The 21,976-nt window shown below is 40.0% G+C and overlaps 1 protein-coding gene across 5 annotated transcripts in view; it reads left to right on the forward strand.

Moving 5' to 3' along the window:
* CLCN5 (chloride voltage-gated channel 5) overlaps positions 1 to 21,976 on the forward strand; it is a 155,172-nt gene that overhangs the window by 1,246 nt on the left and 131,950 nt on the right. For all 5 annotated transcript variants that reach the window (XM_038587444.1, XM_038587447.1, XM_038587445.1 and 2 more), the window contains exon 3: positions 1,304 to 1,459. Coding sequence is in view for 2 of the 5 variants with exons in the window: in XM_038587445.1 (XP_038443373.1) it covers positions 1,444 to 1,459 (16 nt within the window). In the remaining 3 variants the exon portion in view is untranslated. The remainder of the gene's footprint in view (positions 1 to 1,303; positions 1,460 to 21,976) is intronic.

Raw genomic sequence — 21,976 nt, forward strand, 5'->3', positions numbered from 1 at the left:
CATTTACACTCTTGACCCCCCCCCCCCCAAAAAAAAATCATTAAGGAAGACCAAAATGATGACTCTCAAGTTCATAATATTCTTCAGTATGTGTGCGTTAGCGCTTTCGCTTTGGGGGTGGAGGTGTTGCTGGTATAAAAGCTATGGAAATAGAAATCTCCTTTCATGTTGACCAAGTCAAAAAAAGGGGAGGACTTTTTCTTAGACAAAGCAGATAGTTTGTATGTTAAATAAGGAAGACCAGTTCATTAATTAAGACCTTTTTTAAGTGGACAGCACAGTGTTTAATATATTAAGTCTCTGGATCAAACTAAGTCATATTTTTTTTCTCCCATTCCTAGCTCCTCTCTTATCCTTGCAAATTGTATTGTCCTAAGACCGAATTTGATGTTTTATTTATTTATTTGTTAAGATTTTATTTGTTTATTCATGAGAGACACAGAGAGAGAGAGAGAGAGAGAGAGAGGCAGAGACACAGGCAGAAGGAGAAGCAGGCTCCACTCAGGGAGCCCAATGTGGGACTTTATCCTGGGACTCGATCCTGAGACTCGATCCTGAGACTCCAGGATCTCGCCCTGGGCTGAAGGCAGGCACTAAACCGCTTAGCCACCCAGGGATACCCCTGATGTTTTAAATTTAGGAATCAGCAGAATTAATTTGGTTGTACTTAAATTAGTATTCTCTTTGTACATTTTTCTTTGTCTTTGGTTCTTCTAGCCCCTGAATATAAAAGCAATATATGCTTCCTATAGGACATTGGCAAAGTGTGGAAAAGTATAATGAAGCAGAGAGGAAGAACCATGACCCAAAGGGCATTGCTCTTAACTTTTTAAATTATACTTCCTTTCTTTTCCATTCCTATACGGGGGTGATTTAAAAACGTTAAGTATTACAAAATTTGCTCCCCTTTCTACTAATTTTTAAATGTAAAGTTGGTGTTGGGGGGTGAGGCCATTGGATGTTATGTTGCTCTTCATTCCCCAATCTGTGGAGCTTCGAGATAGGAAAGACATTAAATGGTTATCTCATTCAACCACCCATCCTTTGAGATTCTGAAACCTATTTACTGAAGATCCAGTGATTCATGCAGAATTGGACAGCACTCAGTGGCAGTGATAACTGACTCTAGATCTTCCCATTCTGTCTTTTTAAAGCAATACCTCGCTGGGAAAAACTTGACACTACCCATGTCTGCATTTCATTGAAAGAGAGGTTCAAAGAGGATAGGAGGTAATTTTTAGGGATTTGAAATGTTTTTTTTTTTTATTAATGTAGGTATTCATTTTTCTGTTCACATTTTTAGGTTCAGGGCTTGAGCTACGTGACAAGGCCACACAGTTGCTGTTGTTCCATCTACACATCCCATTCAAGCCTCCTCACAAAACCGGAGGAATTTGAGGAACTGAGTGTGTGACTCCCAACGTGGGAGAGGATAGGATCAAGATGGCCATGTGGCAGGGTAAGAAATTAGCACTTATTTCTTTAACTGTTCTTTTTCCTCCTTCTCTATCCTCCATCCCAACCCAATCCCCCAAGCCAGTGGCAGGCAGCCAGCTGTTTCTTTAATTTAACCCTTTGTCTTCGCAAGGACAAAGTATATATTTTTTTTTTTTGCAAGGACAAAGTATATTAATTTAAAAGAAGTTGCTGCTAGCTAGAAATTTAATGTATTTTAAAGTAGCACTGGGGGTTATTCTGTATGTTAGTAAATTGAACACCAATAAAAAAAAAAAGGCTAAAAAAAAAAAAAAAAAAAGGCTAAAGTAGAAGTGGAGGGGGAGGAGGAGGGAAGTAGCAGGAAAAAGTAATGCCAGAAGCATTTTCAAAAAACTCCCTCTGTTTGAGCATGTGCTTGTGGGGTTATACATGAGGAAACAGAGGATTTTTTTTTCATATTAGTGTTTTTCATTTTGTTTCCTGCAAATTCCTATCATAAGGTTCTCCATGGTGGGAGAGACAGATGTCAGCACCTCCTTGGCTTCCTCTTCCCAATAAAAACTTTAAAGCATATTTAATGTTATAATGTTTATATTTGGTGATAGAAAGAAAATGTTTGTTTAAATACTATGAACTACCCAAGAGCAAAACTCAACGATCTCTCCCAAGAGATGGGTTTACATCTCTTGGAAACCTGGGGATTCCTCCCACATAATAAGTTATTTTTTTATTTTTGGTGGGGTTGAGGATTGTGCCTTTTGGGAGAGTATCAGAATTTCTGGGGGTATGTGGGATTTTTGTTTCTCAAAAGGGAGTGTGGGTTTAAGAAATGATAGGCAAACACTGCCCAAAGTAGTCAATGATTCACAAAAGGTTAAGGATCACTTAGATGGAGTAGAATATGCAAGAACTTGAATAGCCATAAGTATTCAACAGGTAGGTTTGTTGGTTGTCTAGTGTATCTCTTAGAACTGTCTCCTGTTGGGGCACCTGGGTGGCTCAGTGGTTGAGCCTGAGCCTTTGGCTCAGGTTGTGATCCTGGGGTCCTGGGATTGAGTCCCACATCGGGCTCCGCACAGGGAGCCTGCTTCTCCCTCTGCCTGTGTCTCTGCCTCTCTTTCTGTGTCTCTCATGAATAAATAAATAAAATCTTTAAAAAATAAAAATAAAACTGTCTCCTGTTGATTTTGGCCTCAAGTATGAAGGCACACAAATGTTAAGTATTTTTGATGTAGGAGGATTGTCGATTTGAAGATGTTCATTGAAATGGGATTTGGCCTGTATTGCTTGCTTTGATGCACACAGTGGACATTGATCAGGTGCAGTTTGGAAATTCCTGTTTAAATCCCGAGACATTCTTTCATTCAACAAATATGGTACTGAGATGCAAAAGGTACAGAGCCCTAGAGGGTCCCTTGCCTTATGGGAAAGACATACATATAAACAAATAGTTATATTAGGTTGAAATAAGTATTTTAATAGGGGGAGGTGCAGAATGTGACGGAAGCCCAGAGAAAACCATGTCGAATTTTGAATTTTGAGCTGATCTAAAAAAAATGAGTGGGAGTTTGCCAGATGGGCAAACGAGAGAATTGCATTCTGGGCAGACAGAAAAGTACTGTTTGAAAACTTCCAAGTTAGTTCCTTGTGTGAGTTGTGTGGGCCATGACCTCGGATGAAGCAGGGAAGGTAGTTGGGGGCCACATAATAAAGAACCTTGTATGTTCTAGGAAGGATTTTACACTTTATCCTGGAGACAAAGATTCTAAACAGGGAAGTAACATAATCAGATTTTGTTCTAGAAAGATTATTTTGGCAGCAGTGTTGAGGTGGAGTTGAAGCTGGAGAGAAAGTAAGCCAGGACCTGGTTGGAAGGCTTCTGGTAGAGTAGTTGAGGGAAAGAGATGGGGGTCTCAGAAGAAGCAGGGCAGCAAGGGTGAGAGATCCAGGAGATAAATTCTAGAAATGCCCTGTGACTGGTTGTGGGGGGAACTGCCCAGGCTGAACCTCCAGTTTGGGTGCTTGGGGCTGATGGTGCCAGCCACCAGGATGGGAACCATGGGGAGGTGGTCAGAAGGGCATGGAGATCGTGGGAAGTTAGTGTCTTGACTTGGGTTTGGCCTCTTCTGCTTGAGACACCTGTGGGCTGTCAGGTCCATGATTAAAAGATAGTGGTGGGAGTGTGGAACTGAAGTTTGTACAGGCGGGGATCGAAAGTTTTGTTCCTAATGATGCATAAAGAGCTTGTGTTTTTTTCTCTGTTTAATGGAAACATCATTAGTAGTTAATGATTTATTTATTTTCTAATAAAAACAGTTTAATGGATGCCAGTTCTTAAGAAAATGTTGTATTTTCTTAATAAATAATGTATTTTGCTATCTCGGGCTCTGAAATGGGATCTGCTTAAAATGACATTGGCATAAAACCGAATTTTCCGAGCATTAGTGAAGAGGGGAGTGTTCCATATAAGTAATTGCAACTTATTCTTTGTTTGTGCAAACTCTGCAATGACGAGCACAGTATAGCGATAGTTTGGCTGGCAGTGTGGTATAATAGTTAAAAATATAGTTTTGGGTTCAATTCTGCTGGTTCTATCACTTGTTCTATCACTTGGTAGCTGTGAGACCTTGGGCAGGTCCCTTAACCTCTCTGTGTCTCAGTTTCCTCCTTTGTAAAATGGGAATAATAATAGAATTCACCTTATAGGATCATGTTGAAGATTAATATATGCAAAGCACTCAGGACATAGAATTTTAGGTTGCCCTTGAAAGCCCTGCCCTGTGGTGGACCATTTGGGTCTGTGGAAGTTTAGATATGAAGAGATCCTTAGAATACATCTAATCCAACCCCAGAGGTTAAGTGACATACCTATGCTCAAACAGGTTTGTAGTGGTGACAGGAGTAAAACCCAGGTGTCCTGGCTCCCTATTCTACTTTTCTTTCCATTGGCTCATGGAAGAGGGAATGTGTGGGTCTAGCCTCGGCTCAGGGAAGCTCTGAGTCAGTTTCTGGAGCTAGTTGAGGAACTCTAAGAACTAGAGGAAGCCAAGTCTTCTTCCTTTTTTTTTAAGATTTTATTTATTTATTCATGAGTGACACAGAGAGAGGCAGAGACATAGGCAGATGGAGAAGCAGGCTCCCTGTGGGGATCCTGATGTGGAATTCGATCCCAGGACCCTGGGATTACAACCTGAGCCAAAGGCTGATGATCAACCACTGAGCCACTCAGGTGCCCTGAAGCCAAGTCTTCTTTGTTTCTCAGGTCAATGTTATTTAGCTCCTCTGTGGAGAATTTTATCAGAATTCCTGTACCTCTTAAACATGGCCAACATTATTATTTCGACTTCATTTGGTGAAACACTCTAACACATTTCCTGGCTCCTATAAAAACAGTCTACTGGGCGTAATTTAATATATTTTTTATAATTCAGGGTCATCATTAATACCATCAGTTTTCTTGGTCTAATGGTCAAGAAATTATTGATAAGAGGATTAGCCAGTTTGAGGTGGGATGAGGTTGGAGATGTGTTGTCAGATGTTATTTATTTATTCAATTATTGTTTATTAGGTATGAGTTATGCACTAGGCACTGTGCTGAGCCCTAGAGGTACACTGGTTGGTAAAACAGGTATGGTCTCTGTTCTCATGGAGCTTGCCAACCAGGATAAAGGTAGTAGCATTTCAAATTCATGAAATGATTTATTTAATTAAAAAATGTGCTGAGGTAATTTGGAAAAAAGGACACCCATAAAAATTTAGAATGTTAAAATAGTGTTTCTTAATAAAGGAGAGGGTACCTCAGAATTGTCCATGGTGCTTTAAAAAATGTGCCTGCTCAGGTCTCAGACCCCCAAATTTTGATTCAGTTTTAGGACCTGAACATTAAAAAAAAAAAAAAACTCTGTAAGTAATTCTGATGTGTAATCCTGTTTGGGAACTGCTACATTAAAGAATTAAAACTTTTTTTAAAAAAGAGAGATGATAATGGAACTAAAAAATATAGGAGGCTATATAATTGTGGGATAGGGAAGGTATTTGTATGCATAATGTTAAAGGTAAAATAATAAAAGATTAATGTAATGAACTATATGAAAATTTTAAATTCCTCCAAAACCCATATAGTTAATGAGAAAACTGGAAGCAATCCTAATAAGACTCATTATTTTTAAAACGTAGACTTACAGAGCAATGGGAAAAATATGTGTTTGACTAGCAAAAGATGGGAATAGGAAAATACTTCAAAGAAGAAATCTTAATGGCCAGTGTGAAAAAATGTTCTTAGTGGTAAAGAAAGGAGATTTAAGATGACATACCATTTTCTCCAATATAATTTGCAAAGATTAAAAAGAAATGACAAAACTCAGTGTTGGCAAGGACACAAGGAAACAGGCATTCTTAGACACTTCTGTTGGGAATGTCAGTTTGGCAGTGTTTATCACAAACTTTAAAAAGAACATGTTTACCTTTTGACCGAGCATTTTTTTTGGAATTTGTCCCAGGGAAGTAATTAAGAATGTGCATAGAGGTGTGTCAATAAGGATATCCATTGCAGCATTTTCTATAGTGGGAAAAATTGGTTAACACTGGCATTCTGAAGTAGTGATACAGTGGAATAGTGTAGTTACTAGAAAGGATAATGTCAAGTTCTACTTATTAACATAGAAAATAGGTCCATAATATGATAGTATGAGTGGTGGTGGGGGAAGCAGATACCAGATTATAAATAGTTAAAAGTCTGGGCTCCGGGGATGAAAGGTACAACATAGGGAATATAGTGAATGGTATTGTAATAGCTTTGCATGGTGACAGATGGTAGCTTGTGGCGAGCACAGCATTATGTATAGACTTGTAGACTCACTGTATTACACTAGAAAGTAATGTAACATTGTGTGTCAACCATACTCAAAAAAGAAAAAGTCTGGGCTCTGGGTTGAATTGAAATCCCAGCGCTTTTTTTTTTTTTTTTAAGATTTTATTTATTTGAGAGAGAGAAGGAGAAAGCAGGAGAGCACAAGCATTGGAGAGGGAGAAGCAGGCTGCCCACCCAGCAGGGAGCCCGATGTGGGGCTCAATCCCAGGACCCTGGGATCATGACCTGAGCTAACGGCAGCCACTTAACCAACTGAGCACCCAGGTGCCCCAAAATCCCAGCTTTATCAGCTGTGTGATGTTGGGAAGTTTCTCACGTGGGTATTCCTCAGCTTCCACTTTAGTAAAAGAGGGACAAAATAGCAGTGAACCTAATAATTCCCAACTTGTACACCCATTAGGATCATCCGGGGATCTCTTAAACCCTCCCAAGCCCAATTGATTAAAGTCCTCAATCTTTGGGGACTGGTTGCAGCCTTAAGGAGTTTTGAAGCTCCCCGGATGACTCCAGTGTGTTAGACAAGTTTGAGAACAGTGGAGCTAATACATAGGGTAGTTGGGAGTATGAGAAAATCATAGTGCCTGGCATGTGGTCAGTAATCAATACGTGGTAACTATTATTAGTTAACTTATTTTTTAATTAATACTATGACCCCCATTTTAAGATGTGTTTGTGTCCATGTATGTATAATATAAAGAAAAATCACACTGGGTGTTATTCTATATGTTGGCAAATTGAACACCAATAAAAAATAAATTTATAAAAAAAATCTGAGGGGATGTACAAGAAAGCATTAAAGAAGTTACAGTTGACTTTATTTTTACTTATTTGTATCTTGCAATTTTTCTGTAAATAACATGGATTCCTTGCTAATCTTCTAAAAAGTGTAACTTCTGAAGGAAATCTCCAATTGTGTGCACAGCATTATGTACTGTCGTATTCATAATAGTGAAAAACTGAAGACATAGTTTCCATAGTAGGGGAATGTGTGTAAGTTTTGGCAGGTCCACACAGTAAAATATCTGGCCATTAAATGTCAAGACTCACACCGAGGAAAATCTTCATGATACAATGGAAAAATATGTGACTATTCTATTTCTGTCTTTTTAATTTAAGTGTGGGGTTATATGTGTTTACATGTTACATATATGCCTGTGAATGTGACAACAAATATGGTATGGAAGGAAAGGAACCAAAGTTATTAAAGTGGCTATTTCCAGGTAGTAGGATGCACTTATTTTTTCCCCTTTTTCATTCTTTTATTTTCTAGATTTTATACGAGCATGCTCTACTTTTATAATAAAAATAAGTTATTGGAAAATGCAATATATAGTAATATTGCCACCAAAAAGTAGTGAATTTTGTGGGCTTCTAGAAAGCTGCTTCAGTCACTCTGTGCCCCCCCCCACATTAAAAAAAGAACGCAAGACCCCAAGGGGTTTGGTCAGTGCAGTTTTGTTTTGTTTTTATTTTTTGTGTTTTCTTTTGCTTTTTTTTTTTTGCTACTAATACTTCCTCAAGTATTCTTGTGATTTTTGGCCATCTCTCCTATTGACTCCAGAAACTCTTCTGGGAGGTGAGAGCAGGGAGAGGCAGGGAGATTTTGCAAAAATTGGGAAAAGCCATCTGCTCCTACCTGTCAAACAAAAGTCATGTCGTTAGAGCGGGAGTAAGGAAGCAGAGCATCGAGCCTCTCCCCTTTTCCTCTTTATCTGGCTTAGTGTCTCACCTATGGCAGGTGCAAGAAAGGTGTTCTTGGTTCCTTTTCATTATTGCCCCCTACAACTCCTAAGTAAGGCAGAAAAGGTGGGGGGAATGGGTAGGGGGCAAAATACTCTTTCAGAAAATGCATCTCTAAAAGCCAGGCATTCTTTATCAAGCATACAGCTGTGGAAGGACCATGGGCCTTGGAATCTGATACATCTGAATTCAAACCCAGTGCCTCCAGGTGGTAGCCAAAGGTACCTAAACTCTGAAAGTCTCCATTGTCTCATGGAGAGGAGGGGTCAAGTGTAGCCTCTGGAGACAGACTCCCTGAGTTTGTATATTGGCTGTCACTGCTAACTGCGGGCAAGTTATTTTTATGTCTTTGTGCCTCACCTTCCTCACTTGTAAAATGGGCTAATAATAATCCCGCCTACTCATGGGATTATTGGGAGGATGAAATGAGTTAATACATACAGAGCCTTGCCTGCCACTTATTAAGCACTTACAAATGTTGACCTTTACTATTAAAATATGCGAAAGGGTATGACAATATTGGCTTCTCAGATTTGAATGAGAATCACCAAAACACTCACCTGTTGAAGCTGTTCTGATTGTACTATAATTGCAGCAGAAAAAATAATCAATGTACTCTTAAAGGGATGTTTTTAAACTGGAAAGGATCCTTTAAGGTGATCCATTTCAAACATCTCATCTTACAGAGGAGGAAACTGAGGCCTAGGGAAACTGATTCTGGGTCACACAGCTGTCACATGGTGCATCAAGCCAAGACAAGGCCCAGGCTCCTGATAATCAGTGCTTAGGGCTCACTCTGCCAGCCTGTCTGCCCATTTAGCCCTACTGCAATTATGCTGCCTCCCCTTGGCTTGGCTATTTTATAATTTTCTGATAAATGTTAGTCTTTCTCTACTACACATTATTGCTACTTTGAAAAGTTAAGGGCTTTTTCCCCCCAAAGGATTGTTTTTTTTTTTTTTTTTTTTTTTTTTTTGTGAGGCTTCTAGAGTGTGTTTTTTTCTTCCTGGCACTCTGTTGACATTTTTGAAATAAACTATAGGTTATGTTTTAACCAGAATTATGATTCAAAGCTTCCTGTTTCATGTGATGATGCTCTGTGTGTGGCAGGATGGGGGAGAAGGGACTAGAGAGTTTCACTCTGGGTGGCAGCAAATGCCAGATTCTCCTTTTTTTCCTACCTCTGCTAATACCCTGGGTATTTATAGACCTGTGGCCAGACCAAAGAAGCTGTTGAGGAGTTAATAGGATGAGGTAACCCCCTTAGTAATGGCATATTTTGATGCTTTTCAACTCAATACCATTCAAACATTAGGTAGCATTTTATTATATTTATTTAGAATTTCTGCCCTGACTACTTCCATGAAGAGTAACCCAGAAATTGCAACATAGACCTGTTAGAACTAAATCCAGGAAAGGGACTATCCAGTGGAAATGAAATAGATCTTACCAAGCATGTGAGATATTCAGGACACTGAATCTTTTTCTTCCCTTATTCTGGCCCTCATGCAAAAAAGCAAAGCACACTAAATTACATTATTATTATTATTATTACTAAGTTTTTATTTTTAACCCTAGTTAATATACAGTGTTATATTAGTAGTTTTAGGTATACAATAGACTATTCAGTACTTCCTTATATTAAATCACATTATTGACATCTTCTGGTCAGAGTAAGTGTTCAGATGAAGAGTAGCCTCCTGGCCCTGTCTGTGCTAAGCCTTCTGGTCCTTCCACCATCCTCCCTTGTCCTGGCATGGCCTGTGGCCATCTATGACTTAGCACTGAATATTCCCAGGTTGAAATCATGAGCTTTTCCTATTTAGCTTGAGAGTGATGAGAGCCAGGTGGGTAGAGGAATCACCACTATCCAAATTTTCAACTCTGCTATGGCCTTCTTTTCCTTGGGTTCTGTACCCTGGTAATAGATAATAATGATGAGAGAGAGCCTCATTCTCTCCATTGAATGATTGAACCACCATCCACCCAGATATCAAAGCCAAAAGTCTGAGAGACACTGCACAGCTCTTGCTCTTCTCTGTCTGCAGTCAGAGAAGATGGCCTAGATCATTTCAGTAGGTTATATTTGGGGCAGCTGTCTACTTTGAGCCATCAGGTAAGGGTCATTTCTTCTCTGTAGTCTTTCCTGAAACCTGGCCCATCCTCTGGTAAAATTAGCCTTCTACTTCTTCATATGTTTCCCCACTATAGCATGTACCCCTTGAGGGCATTGGCTGTATTTGTTCAGAACTTTTGTTTTCATGTCTGCTGTGTGCCAGGCACTGCATTGGGCAGGTGCTAGAGTTATAGCAGTGAACACAAAAGTCGTGATTATTGCCCTCTAAGCCTTGTAGTCGTGTAGGGGAGTTGGAATGCAAACAAATACACAAATATTTCATTATAAAATAATAGTGCTAGGAAGTAAAGTCCTATAAAAAGAATAATATATAAAACACAGCTTACTGGGGAAGAGGGTCTGGGACAAAGTGACAGGTTCAGCTGACACCAGAAGATGAGTAGGAGCTCTAGGCAAAAAGTTGGGGGAAGAGCATCCCAGGCAGAAGAAATGAAGCAGAAGTCCCTGAGGGGGCAAGAACCCAGATTCTTACCCAGTGTGGTCCACTGTGGCTGGATGATGGTGATTGAGATATCCAGGGACACAGGATGAAACTGCAGACTCTGTTACTAAGTATCCTAAATGCAATGTGAAGGCTTTGGGGATTGATGGAATGGGGCAGGGCAACAGTGGATGAGAGGAGGGTCTCATTCATCTTCATATACCAACTACCTAGCAGAGAGTACCCAGCACACACTTATGTGTTCATGGAATCTTTGTTTTATGAGTAATAATTACCTTGCCTTCCTACCAGGATTGCCATGAAAGTTAAATGAGGGAGGATATGCTAAGGTGTTTTGCAAAATAGAGAATGTTAGGGACACCTGAGTGGCTCAGTTGGTTAAGCATCTGCCTTTGGCTCAAGTCATGATCCCAGGGACCTGGGATCTGAGCCCCGAATTGGGCTCCCTGCTCAGTGGGGAGCCTACTCCTCCCTCCCACTTGTGCTCTTTTGCACTCTCTCAATATCTCTCTCTCAAATAAATAAATAAATCTTTTTTAAAAAAGAAAATATTAAACAAGTGTTGTTCCAAATGTGATCCACTAGATTCTGCACAATGATGCTTAGAGATGTTGACTGTCACCAGAAAAAAAACCCGATTCTTTGTTAAACTAGCAAAACCTCTCAGTCGTGGTATTATCCCAAACCATGAATATGCTGATATACTGAGTTTTACATATTCAAAGTGTGCCTTCGTTGCCAGTGACTTTAGCTAATTATGGGTGAGTGGAAACCACCTCATATCACACCATTATGTAGCACTTCTGATGTTAGAGGTAATTGTGGGTGATGTTGCCAGGAGCAGTGTAGGTTTCTCTTCTATGCTGAATTCGCTCAATAAATCTCCAAACCTAAGGAATTCATTATTTAGGACCTGGATTAATCTGAGGAAGAGCATCCTCTGAATTTGCATTTGGATGAGGGCAAAGTTAATTACAGTGAGGTGTGGCTGCCACCAACTGTGGTGTTTGGTTTTCTAGAGGCTTTAAAATAAAAGATGTAACAAACTCATCAGTGCTTTGCTATTTTTGTGTTAAATACCTAGTTCCCTATTTGTGCTACAGGAACTTCAGGCCGGGTGATTGATTTCACAGCCCCCTTCTGTGCAGTGTCAGTGGGAGTATAAATTGTTAGGGCCCATTAGGAGGGCAGTTTGGAAGTCCTTATCAAAATGTAAGATGTGTATCTCTTTTGTCTCAGTGAATCTAGTCTAAAAAGGAACCACATAAAAGTCACTTTTCACAAAGATGTTGTTTCATTGTGTTCCTCTTTCACTATTGACAGTCTTGATGTCCATCATGAGAGACTGGTTATGTTAATAATGGTGTATGTATACACTCAATGGAATGCTGTGCATTTCATTAAGAAAGAGATCTATATATATAATGATAGGGAATGGTGTCCAAGATACATTTTAAGTGGAAAAAAAAGGTGCAGAATGGTATTGTATGATCCCATCTGTACAACGGAAAGAAAAGGGGAGCTAAAGGGTAGATATGAGTTTGTATATATGTATACTTAAATATGCATAGACATTTTCTGGAACAAGACATGAGAAACAGTTATCAGTTGTTACCTTGGAGATTGGGGGTTGGCAGGGCTAGAGGGTTTGCAATTCCATTTGATACGTTTCTATACAGCTTGACTCGTTTACAACAAGCTATAATGCCTTTCCATAAGAAAATTTAAATAAAACATGTACCTCACTTGATTCTTTTCTTGACGCTATTATACTAAGAAATAAAAAGCTGTAATAATGGTTTAGGTGAGAGGTCAGGTCTGAAGCACAGAAGGCAAAGTCTGGGCTGATTGGGGGCCTCTGCAAGCTGCCAGGAAATCATCATGGCCAGGGAGCTTAAGGGGGAGCTGCGGTTTTATTAATGCTTAATGCTAAGGAACTAAGTGAGAGAAAATTAGGTTAAAAAAAATCATGATTTTATTAGGTTTTTCTTTTTGTTGATGAAGTAATTTTAATTATGTTGTTAGTTTTGATATGTGGGTATTTTAATACCTAAGTTGCATGGTGATTGTATTCTAGGTCACAATTAAATAATTAAGTGTCTTCATGTCTGGATAAATAGTTGTTGTGCTTGTTTAACCTGTTTAAATATGGTGAGTGAATGATAGGCTACAATTTCTAAAGCTTTTTTCCTAAGGTCCTGACAAGGAACGCAAGTATAGTCTCATGTTTGAAATAAAGAAAATATAAGTTGCCTTCCATTTATGTAATGAAGTTTTGATTAACTCCTCAAATGCTTTAAGCTCATTTTAGCTCACTCCCCCCACAAAAAGACTACTTTTGCCTGAGATATGAGAAGTTAAATGTCCTCTAGGTTTGCCATACTGAATAATTCCTTTATTCAGCTGTGTGTTTAGAGACCAGAGTCCCTAGCTTGTCTTAACTGACCCTGGTTTGCTAATATTTGGAATTTTAGCCAATGGATTAAGAAATGTGTGGGAAATATCAGAAAGGGAGACAGAACGTAAAGACTGCTAACTCTGGGAAACGAGCTAGGGGTGGTAGAAGGGGAGGAGGGCGGGGGGTGGGAGTGAATGGGTGACGGGCACTGGGGGTTATTCTGTATGTTAGTAAATTGAACACCAATAAAAAATAAATTAAAAAAAAGAAGCAAGACAGGTTTTACTCTGGGATGTATAATTGTATGTATACAATATATAATTGGGCAGGTGGCAGAGACTGGAATGGTGGGAACAATTGTGAGAAAAGAGAAAAGCTAAGTTATTTCAGGCTGTAAATTGATACAGGAAGAGGGGGCTGGGGCACCTGGGTGACTCAGTGGTTGAGTGTCTGCCTTGTTCAGGTGGTGATCCTTGGGTCCTGGGATCGAGTTCCACATTGGGCTCCCTGCATGGAGCCTACTTCTCCTTCTGCCTATGTCTCTGCTTCTCTCTCTGTGTCTCTCATGAATAAATAAATAATAATCTTAAAAAAAAGAATGAAGGGGCCTGTAACTAGTGTAACTTTTGAGAGATTTTCTGCTTGTGGAAATACAGAGAATGAGGAGCTGGAGGAGCTGCCTGGAGTGTGGTTTGAGGTCGAACCTGAACCTGGATGTGAATGTTATGCTTAGAGAACCCAACAGGAAGATTCTTATCCTTGCTGGTGATCAGAGAAGCTGCTAGAAATGGCCCCAGCTTGGACTTGGCATAAATGAGGGAGGAACTGAGAGAGAAGAAATCAGACATCCTAGAAAGAGAAGACGGAGCTGTGAGTGGGCTAGATAGTATCTGCTGAGAGCCTGTACTTGGCCGTCCTGGGTAGAGGATGTTGCTGAGAGGCCTCACTTCATAGTAAAGCATTCTGATTTGACTGGAAGGGAAAAGAAAAAGAATAGCTATCATTTATCAATTATTTACTGTATACTTTTTCCCAAGTGCTTTACCTGGATTCTGAGCTTGTAACTGATAAAGAGCCTGGGTCCAAGGCGGTCTGGCTGAAAGGGCTGTGCTCCTGGTTATTCTGTATTCCTAGGTCCATTGCTCCAGGAATTCCTCCTCCATTGTCACCACAAGGCAATCAGGGTTATGGCCAGGTAGGAAAGAGGAAAGCTTTCTATTAGAGTCCCCTTGGTACTCTAATGACGGTACTGATGAGCAAGTGAAATGATATCAGGAGAAAAAGAAAAGCAGAGGCTTAAGCAAACAGTGGATGGAGGAGTGAATTCTCTGGAAGTGAATGTAATTCTATGGCCAAAAATCTGGGTTATTTCTAAATTTAAGTCATTTAGTGAGTATCTTCTGTGTGGAGGACACTGCTAGGTATCATGTGCAACTAAGAGGAAACAGAAGCAGACACTGTCTTCCCCACAGCTAGTCTCCGAGGCACTTAAAACATGGTCACAAATTACCATGACCCAGGCTAGTGTTCGATATACATTATAAGAGAGGTTTATCCTACCGTAGGAGTTAGAGGTGAGGAGAGAGCATCTAAGATAGACTATGTAGTATGGCATAGGTTTTTCTGTAGTTGCTGATGTTAGAGATAATGATTTTAGGCAGCAAAGTATAAGGTACATTTGAGGGAATGGGGAAAAAGTATCATGCCAGACCTGTTATATTTATGTGCACCATCACATTAAATCCTTTTAATGAGGGATCCCTGGGTGGCAGTGGTTTAGCACCTGCTTTCGGCCTAGAGTGTGGTCCTGGAGTCCTGGGATCGAGTCCCACATTGGGCTCCCTGTGTGGAGCCTGCTTCTCCCTCTGCCTGTGTCTCTGCCTCTGTGTGTGTGTGTGTCTCTCATGAATAAATAAATAAAATCTTTAAAAAATAAATCCCTTTAATGATCCTTTATTGACTGAATGATTTAGTGTCAAAATCAGGACACTTCTGAGAGTTGAAGTGGTGTGCTAATCACATGCGGTAGGAGTATAGACAGGGACTGATCCAGAAAAAAACAGGACATATGAGGCAGTTGGTATTATCCTAACTTAACAAATGAGAGCAAGAAGGTTCTAAGTCACATAGCTAGGAAGCGACAGAGCCAGCACTTGAAACCAACTGTGGCCCCCAAACTAAGAGATCTATACCTCATTCTGTAAGCAGTGGAGGTAGTTGAAAGGCTTGGAGCAGAAAATGCCATAGTTAGAACTATGCAAGACAGATGGGAGGCAGATACCGCAAATGGGGAGATTAGTTAGGAGATTGCTGAAAGAGATTCAGGCAGAACATTTCAAGGGTCTGGATATAAGGTGTTGATTTTGGGGATTTAAAGGAAGGGATAAATGTGAGACACATCACAAAAGAGGAAGTGGCAAACTTTTTTTTTCTTAAAGATTTTATTTATTCATGAGAGACACACAGAGAGAGAGGCAGAGACAGGCAGAGGGAGAAGCAGGCTCCCCACAAGGATTGTGATGTGGGACTCGATTCTGGATCATGCCCTGAGCCACCCAAGCGTCCCAGAAGTGACAAACCTGGACTCCTGATCAACTTTGGAGGGAGAAGAGTAAATGATGTAAATGATGACTCAGGATTTCAGATTCTTTTAGTGAAAACCTCACATTGGTTAAAAGTAGCCATCGTAATCAAGAAAGGCTACGTGAGTTTTCACTAGCATTCTAGACTTAAGAGAAAACCCACTTCTTAGTGCAATCGACATACTGATTTGTAATCATAAACCAATTATTTGGTACTCCTTTGCCCATATTTACTTATCTGTAAAACATAATGTTATTTGCCACTAAAAAGCCTTCAGAATAGCAGAGCTTGTCTGAATGTTTTTTTTTTACCTCAGTATTTTCAAAATTAAAAGTGCTTGCATTTAGTAATGTGAAATTGAATCCCAGTGTTGAGTACATTCATTTTTATATTCTATCGGCAAAACAATAATGATAATATTGGTAATGATGTATTGTCTCCTACTTCTGTTAACACCTCCAACCAATTGCCAGATGAATTCTAATGCCTGCTTTATAACATTTTTTCTATAGTTGTCTTAAACTGGTTTTCAAATTATTATGACTTGACTTTTTAATGTTTATCTTAGCTCCCCAGATACTGTAAAAAGTTCTCGAGGGTCAGGAACATGTATGTCCCTCTATTCTTCCTAATGCCTTGGAGGCATGCGGGAAATATTATTTTGATTTGACCAGTTCCTATGGCACAGTAAGACTGCTTCTACTTTTGTTTTGTACATTATAGTTTGTTAATATGGTCTCATGTAGCATTGGGTTTTTGGTAGCTGCATCTTACTGTGAGCTCATAATGAACCCAAGGCCTCCTTTATCTCCAAGTATGTGTCTGTCTCTCTTTTTTTTCTTCTTCTTCTTAAAACAAAACAAAACAAAACAAAACCTTTCTGTCTTCGCTTTTACTCTTTTTAAACATTAATGTAGTTAACTTTTTATTTCTTGTTCCTCTTGTTAGGTTTAGCATTATCATATGTATTTCATAAATATCTTTAAGTAATTAATAAAATATTACTTAGTATATTCATTTTCTATTGCTGCATAATAAATGACCACAAATTTGGTAGCTCAAAACAATACCACTTATCTCACGGTTTCCACGGGTCATGAGTCTGTCGTGGTTTAGCTGGGTCCTTTGCTCAATGTCTCAGGCTGTGATCAAGGTGTTGGCTGAGACCACAATCTCATCTGAGGCTTGGCATCTTTTTCCAAGTTTATGTAGCCGTTGGCAGAATTTACTTCTTTGTGGTTGGAGGATTGAGGCCCTCAGTTCCCAGAGGCTACCTGTAGGTCCCTGCCACGTGGTCCTCTCCATCAGCACTTCACAGCACAGCAGCTTGCTTCAGGGCCAGCAAAGGATGAAGTCTGTGTCATGCTAGCAAGAAGGAACCCCATATACAGTAGTCCCCCCCTTATCTGTGGTTATGCTTTCCGTGGTTTCAGTTTTCCAGGATACCCTCAGTTTGAAAGCAGAAAGTCCATTCACCTTGCTTCATCTCATCACATAGGCATTTTATCATCTCATGTTATCATAGGAAAAAAAGGGTAAGTGTAGTACAATAAGATATTTTGAGAGAGAGAGCACGTTTACATGACTTTCATGATAGTATATTGTTATCATTGCTCTTTTATTATTGTTAATCTCTTATTGTGTGTATTTATATGTTAAACTATCACAGGTATGTATGTATAGGAAAAAATATAGTATACATAGGGTTTGGTACTATTCATAATTTCAGGCATCCACTGGGGGTTTGGAACATATCTCCCATAGATAAGAGGGGGGGCTGCTGTGTGTGTGTGTGTATGTATGTGTATACACACACACGCACCTAATCATGGGGGTGATCTCTCATTACCTTTGCTGTATTTTATTGACTAGAAGCTAGTTCTAGATCCTTATCACGCTCAAGGCAAGGGGGTTATACAAGGACACAAATGCAAGGAGGTAGGTGTTATTGGGGGTCACCTACAAGTGTTTGGTACACTTGACATAGAGTCGAATGGGGCTAATTGAAGACTTAGCAGCTTGCTGACAGTCCGTTAATGGACACTCATTGGGTAAGGCTGCTCTTGCAGCTGTGACTCTGACTTTACTGTCATCTGGCAAATGTTTTTTTTTTTTTCATCTCACAAAGATGTAATGAAAGATGATGATCAATAATTTGCCTAAAATAATCCTGTGGGGTCTTTTTACTGAGACAGCACTGGAGCAGGAGTAGAATTGTGGTGAGGGGCATTTCAGTTTGGATGTCTATAGATATCTAAGGAAAGATTTATCTCTTCTGGGTCTGGGGGTTAGGAGAGGGTTTGGGCAGAAATAGAGATTTTTGGGACTCTTTCATGTATAAATGGTACATGGAGCCTAGGGTAGGTGTATAGTGTGAGAGGGGAAAGGTGCCAAGGGTGGAGTTCTGGGGACACCCAGGTACTCTTTTTTTTTTTTTTAATTTTTTTTTAAATTTTTATTTATTTATGATAGTCACAGAGAGACAGAGAGAGAGAGGCAGAGACATAGGCAGAGGGAGAAGCAGGCTCCATGCACCGGGAGCCTGATGTGGGATTCGATCCCGGGTCTCCAGGATCGCGCCCTGGGCCAAAGGCAGGCGCCAGACCGCTGCGCCACCCAGGGATCCCCTACCCAGGTACTCTTAAGTGATTCCCCTGACCTCCCAATCTAGCAACCCAAACAAAAAGGGAAGCAAGTTATACAGCTTCAGAGAAGTGGTATTATTTTTTGTTTCCTTCTGCCTCTTCCTGTTCCTCTCTTCTCGTCTATTCCAGGTACTACTTATCCAATTATCCCCCTTTTCTCCTGGTATCTTCTGTTCCTTTCCACCAGACCCATTCATTAGCCTGTCCTTAAACATTTTGTGGCCGCCCTTTGCTGTGTCCCCTCACCCCCAGCTATCAGCACCTGTCCAGCTAGCCACCTAACCTTTTGGGGCCTCACTTTTTCTCAAAAATGGAGGGACATGATATGAGGAGAAGGTTGTGAAGTGTAAGTAGCCTCTTTGAGATCTGAATTCTGTTCTGCCATGTTATTGTTCTCCCCCTTTTCCCTTTTTGGTTCTGTTGACAGTTCAGTTCCTTTTTGAAACTTCCCTCCCTTGGCCACAGAGTTATTGTACTTTCCTAGTTCTCTTTCTGCCTGCTTCTCCTGCTGCTTCTTTGCTTTTGCTTTCTTCTGCCCCCTAATTCTGCCCATATTTGGGAGTGTCGAGTTCTTTTGCCTTCTCTCTCTTCACACTCTCTCCCTCTGAGATTCTATCTTCTCTCCTGGCTTTTGCTTTTTTGTTTTTTAATTACAGAAGTAATACATAATTACATATTGATCTTACAAAGATAATACAGAAGCATCTTGAGTAAAAAGTGAAAGTGCCCTTTCATTCCCCTCCTCAGAGGTGACCACCATTTCATGTTGGTATCTGTTCTTCTCTGGGTTGAGTTCCAGACCCATAAATTGAGCTCTGAACTCTAGTTTTTTCATCTGTGGCTACAATCAAGATACCCTTACTTGAATGCTTCACTGTCAGCATGTCAAATTAGTTAGCTGAGTGACCTTGGGCATGTGGTTGATGTGATTCTTTCCGTGGTTGTTTCTATTCTCTGGTTCTTTTGTGTCTAATATGTATTTCTTTTTTGTGTCCCCATAGCATTAAAGAGTAGATCTTCCCTATGTGTTGGGTGACCCTGTTATTCTATGGCTGATACGTTCTCAATTTGCTTATACGCACAAACTGAAGAAAATAAAATAACCCTGTCAAAACTTTAGATGAAAAGGTGATTGAATGGGCGTAGGACCATTGAGAACCAGACTTTAACCAGTGAATTAAAGCCAAGGTGCTACCATTAAAGAAGTAAATAATAAAAAAAGAAGTAAATCATGGGCTCTAAAACTTAAATACCTTAATCTAAACTATAAGCCGCCAGCATCACTGTTTGTGTGGAAACATTATTTTGACTCTGAAAAAGATATATGGATAACATCTGCAGTATAATGGGTCATTTTACAAAATTATCTTCCACTATATGTGTATAAATGCACATTAACTGGAAAGGTTATGCCTTTTGAGAATCCAGATTGCCAGTGGAAGTTGATCACTCCATATCATATTAGTGAGGCTGTGTTACTAAAAATTGTAGGTCTGCATATAATCTTAATTCCAAAGGAATTTAGGGTAGCCGTGGTAAAGGATCCACAGTAGGGGTTCTCATCTGGGAGCAGTTTTGCCCCCTGAGGACATTTGGTGATGTTTGGAGGCATTTTTGGTTGTCACAACTGCGGGGGGGGGGGGGGGGGGGGGCGGGGAGGGGATGTTACTGGCATCTAGTGGGTAGAAGTGGGGAAGCTGCTAAATATCTTACAATGCACAGGCCAGTCCCCCCAGAGCAAAGTTACCTGACTCAAGATGTCAGCAGTGCTGCAGTTGGGAAACCCTGCTCCAGGTCATTTGAGATTAGGGGGAGACCCATGGAGGTAGTCATTGGTACGCCTTTGTGTTTATGCTGATGTCCTGTAGTTCTTAACCTTGGAGGATATGATTATTGTTTGGATTTCAGTGGCAGCAGCATACATATCAGATAGGTAAAGGTTACTTTTCTACGTATTTTTAATTATTTGGTTATTAATGGAAATTATCTTTGTCAATGCTTATTTTTTTTTCCCAAGAGGAACTTATTGTCAGAGAAACAAGAATGCAAAGACCAGGGGCACCTGGATGGCTTAATGGTTGAGTATCTGCCTTTGGCTCAGGTCCTGATCCTGGGGTCCTGGGATTGAGTCTCACATCAGGCTCTCCACAGGGAGCCTGCTTCTCCCTCTGCCTGTGTCTCTGCCTCTCTCTGTGTGTCTCTCATGAATAAATAAATAAAATATTTTTTTAAAAAAAGGAATGCGAAGACCTGATGCAATTTCATCTCTAGTTATTGCATTTTAATTCTTAGTCCTGAATGTTGCAGGTGACCTTATCTTAAACTGAGATATAGCTCAGGAGTTTAAGTGGGTTGCCCAAGGCCATGTATTGATTTGATCATAGAACCTGGTCTAGACATCAGATTTCTTGATTTCCAGTCCACCCTTCAATTCTGCCATTGTTTCTGTGTTGCTGCTTCTCTGCTCGTCTCCCTCCTCTCCTGAAGAGTAGGATCAAGGATGTCAAAGATTGGATGGTCTTGGGTGCTGGGCATTTTGCAGACGTGTGCAAGAATATTCAACCTTACCAGTCATCTAAAACAACAGCAGCAGCAACAGTAAAAATAACCCCAAATAAACAAGGCAAAGTGAAACCTAAGGAGTTCTACTTTCTCATCTATTAGCATGGATGCAGTATTACAGCACAAGGGAGTCAGAGCCTAAAGGAAGTGGCACAGGTGAAAGGGTGTTAGTATAACACAGCTGGATGGCATTTCTCTTAGCTGCCATTTTGAAGAATGTTGCCTTTTGGGCTGACTCCCAAGCTCCATTTGGTTTGCACTTTGGAATTTTCAGTGGATAAAAAAAAATGATTTTCCATTACTCCCAGCTGGCCTGCAAGGTTTAATAGACAACTATTTGAAAGAGAATAGAAGCAGCATTGATTTGCTTCATGAACTTGGGAAATATGCCTTGTTTCTTCATGTACTTGGTTTCTTCCTATAGTAAATGGAAGATGAGGGTGATGAAGGTAGTTAATGTTTATGGAGCCCTTCCAACTTGCCAGGTACTATTCTTAAGCCCTTTCATGCATATTATATTATTAAAATGCAATACACCTCCTTAAGGTAAATGTCGTTATTCCCATTTTTAAATTGAGGAAGCTGAGGCAAAGAGAGGTTAAGATACTGGCTTCTATAGCTAATAAATAGTGCCTGGTATGAATCAAGGTATGTTGTTTGTGGAAAATACACACCAGATTTCAAAGAATTCATATGACACAAAGAATATAAAGCATTTCAGTAATTTCTAAAGTCTTTTTTTCCCCTAAAGTCTTGATTACATGTTGAAGTGATAATGTTCTGGAAATATTGGGTTAAATAAAATTTATTATTAAAATTAATTTCACCCTATCTGGGGCACCAGGGTGGCTCAGTGGTTGAATGTCTGCCTTTGGCTCAGGTAGTGATCCCGGTGTCCTGGGATCCAGTCCCACATCAGGCTCCCTGCAGGGGGCCTGCTTTTCCCTCTGCCTGTGTCTCTACTTCTCTCTCTGTGTCTCTCATGAATAAATAAATTAAAAATCTTCAAAAAAATTCCACCCTGTTTCTTTTCACTTTTCTTAACCTGGCTTCTGGGAAATTTACAATTATACATGTGGCTGGCATTTTTAGATTTCTTTTGGATGGCACTTGTTTTATCAAGCTAGCTCCTGGGGGTGGGTGATCTCTTACCCTTTTGTCA

The sequence above is a fragment of the Canis lupus genome, chromosome X (assembly GCF_011100685.1).
Source record: "Canis lupus familiaris isolate Mischka breed German Shepherd chromosome X, alternate assembly UU_Cfam_GSD_1.0, whole genome shotgun sequence".
In the NCBI taxonomy this organism is placed as follows: Eukaryota; Metazoa; Chordata; class Mammalia; order Carnivora; family Canidae; genus Canis; species Canis lupus.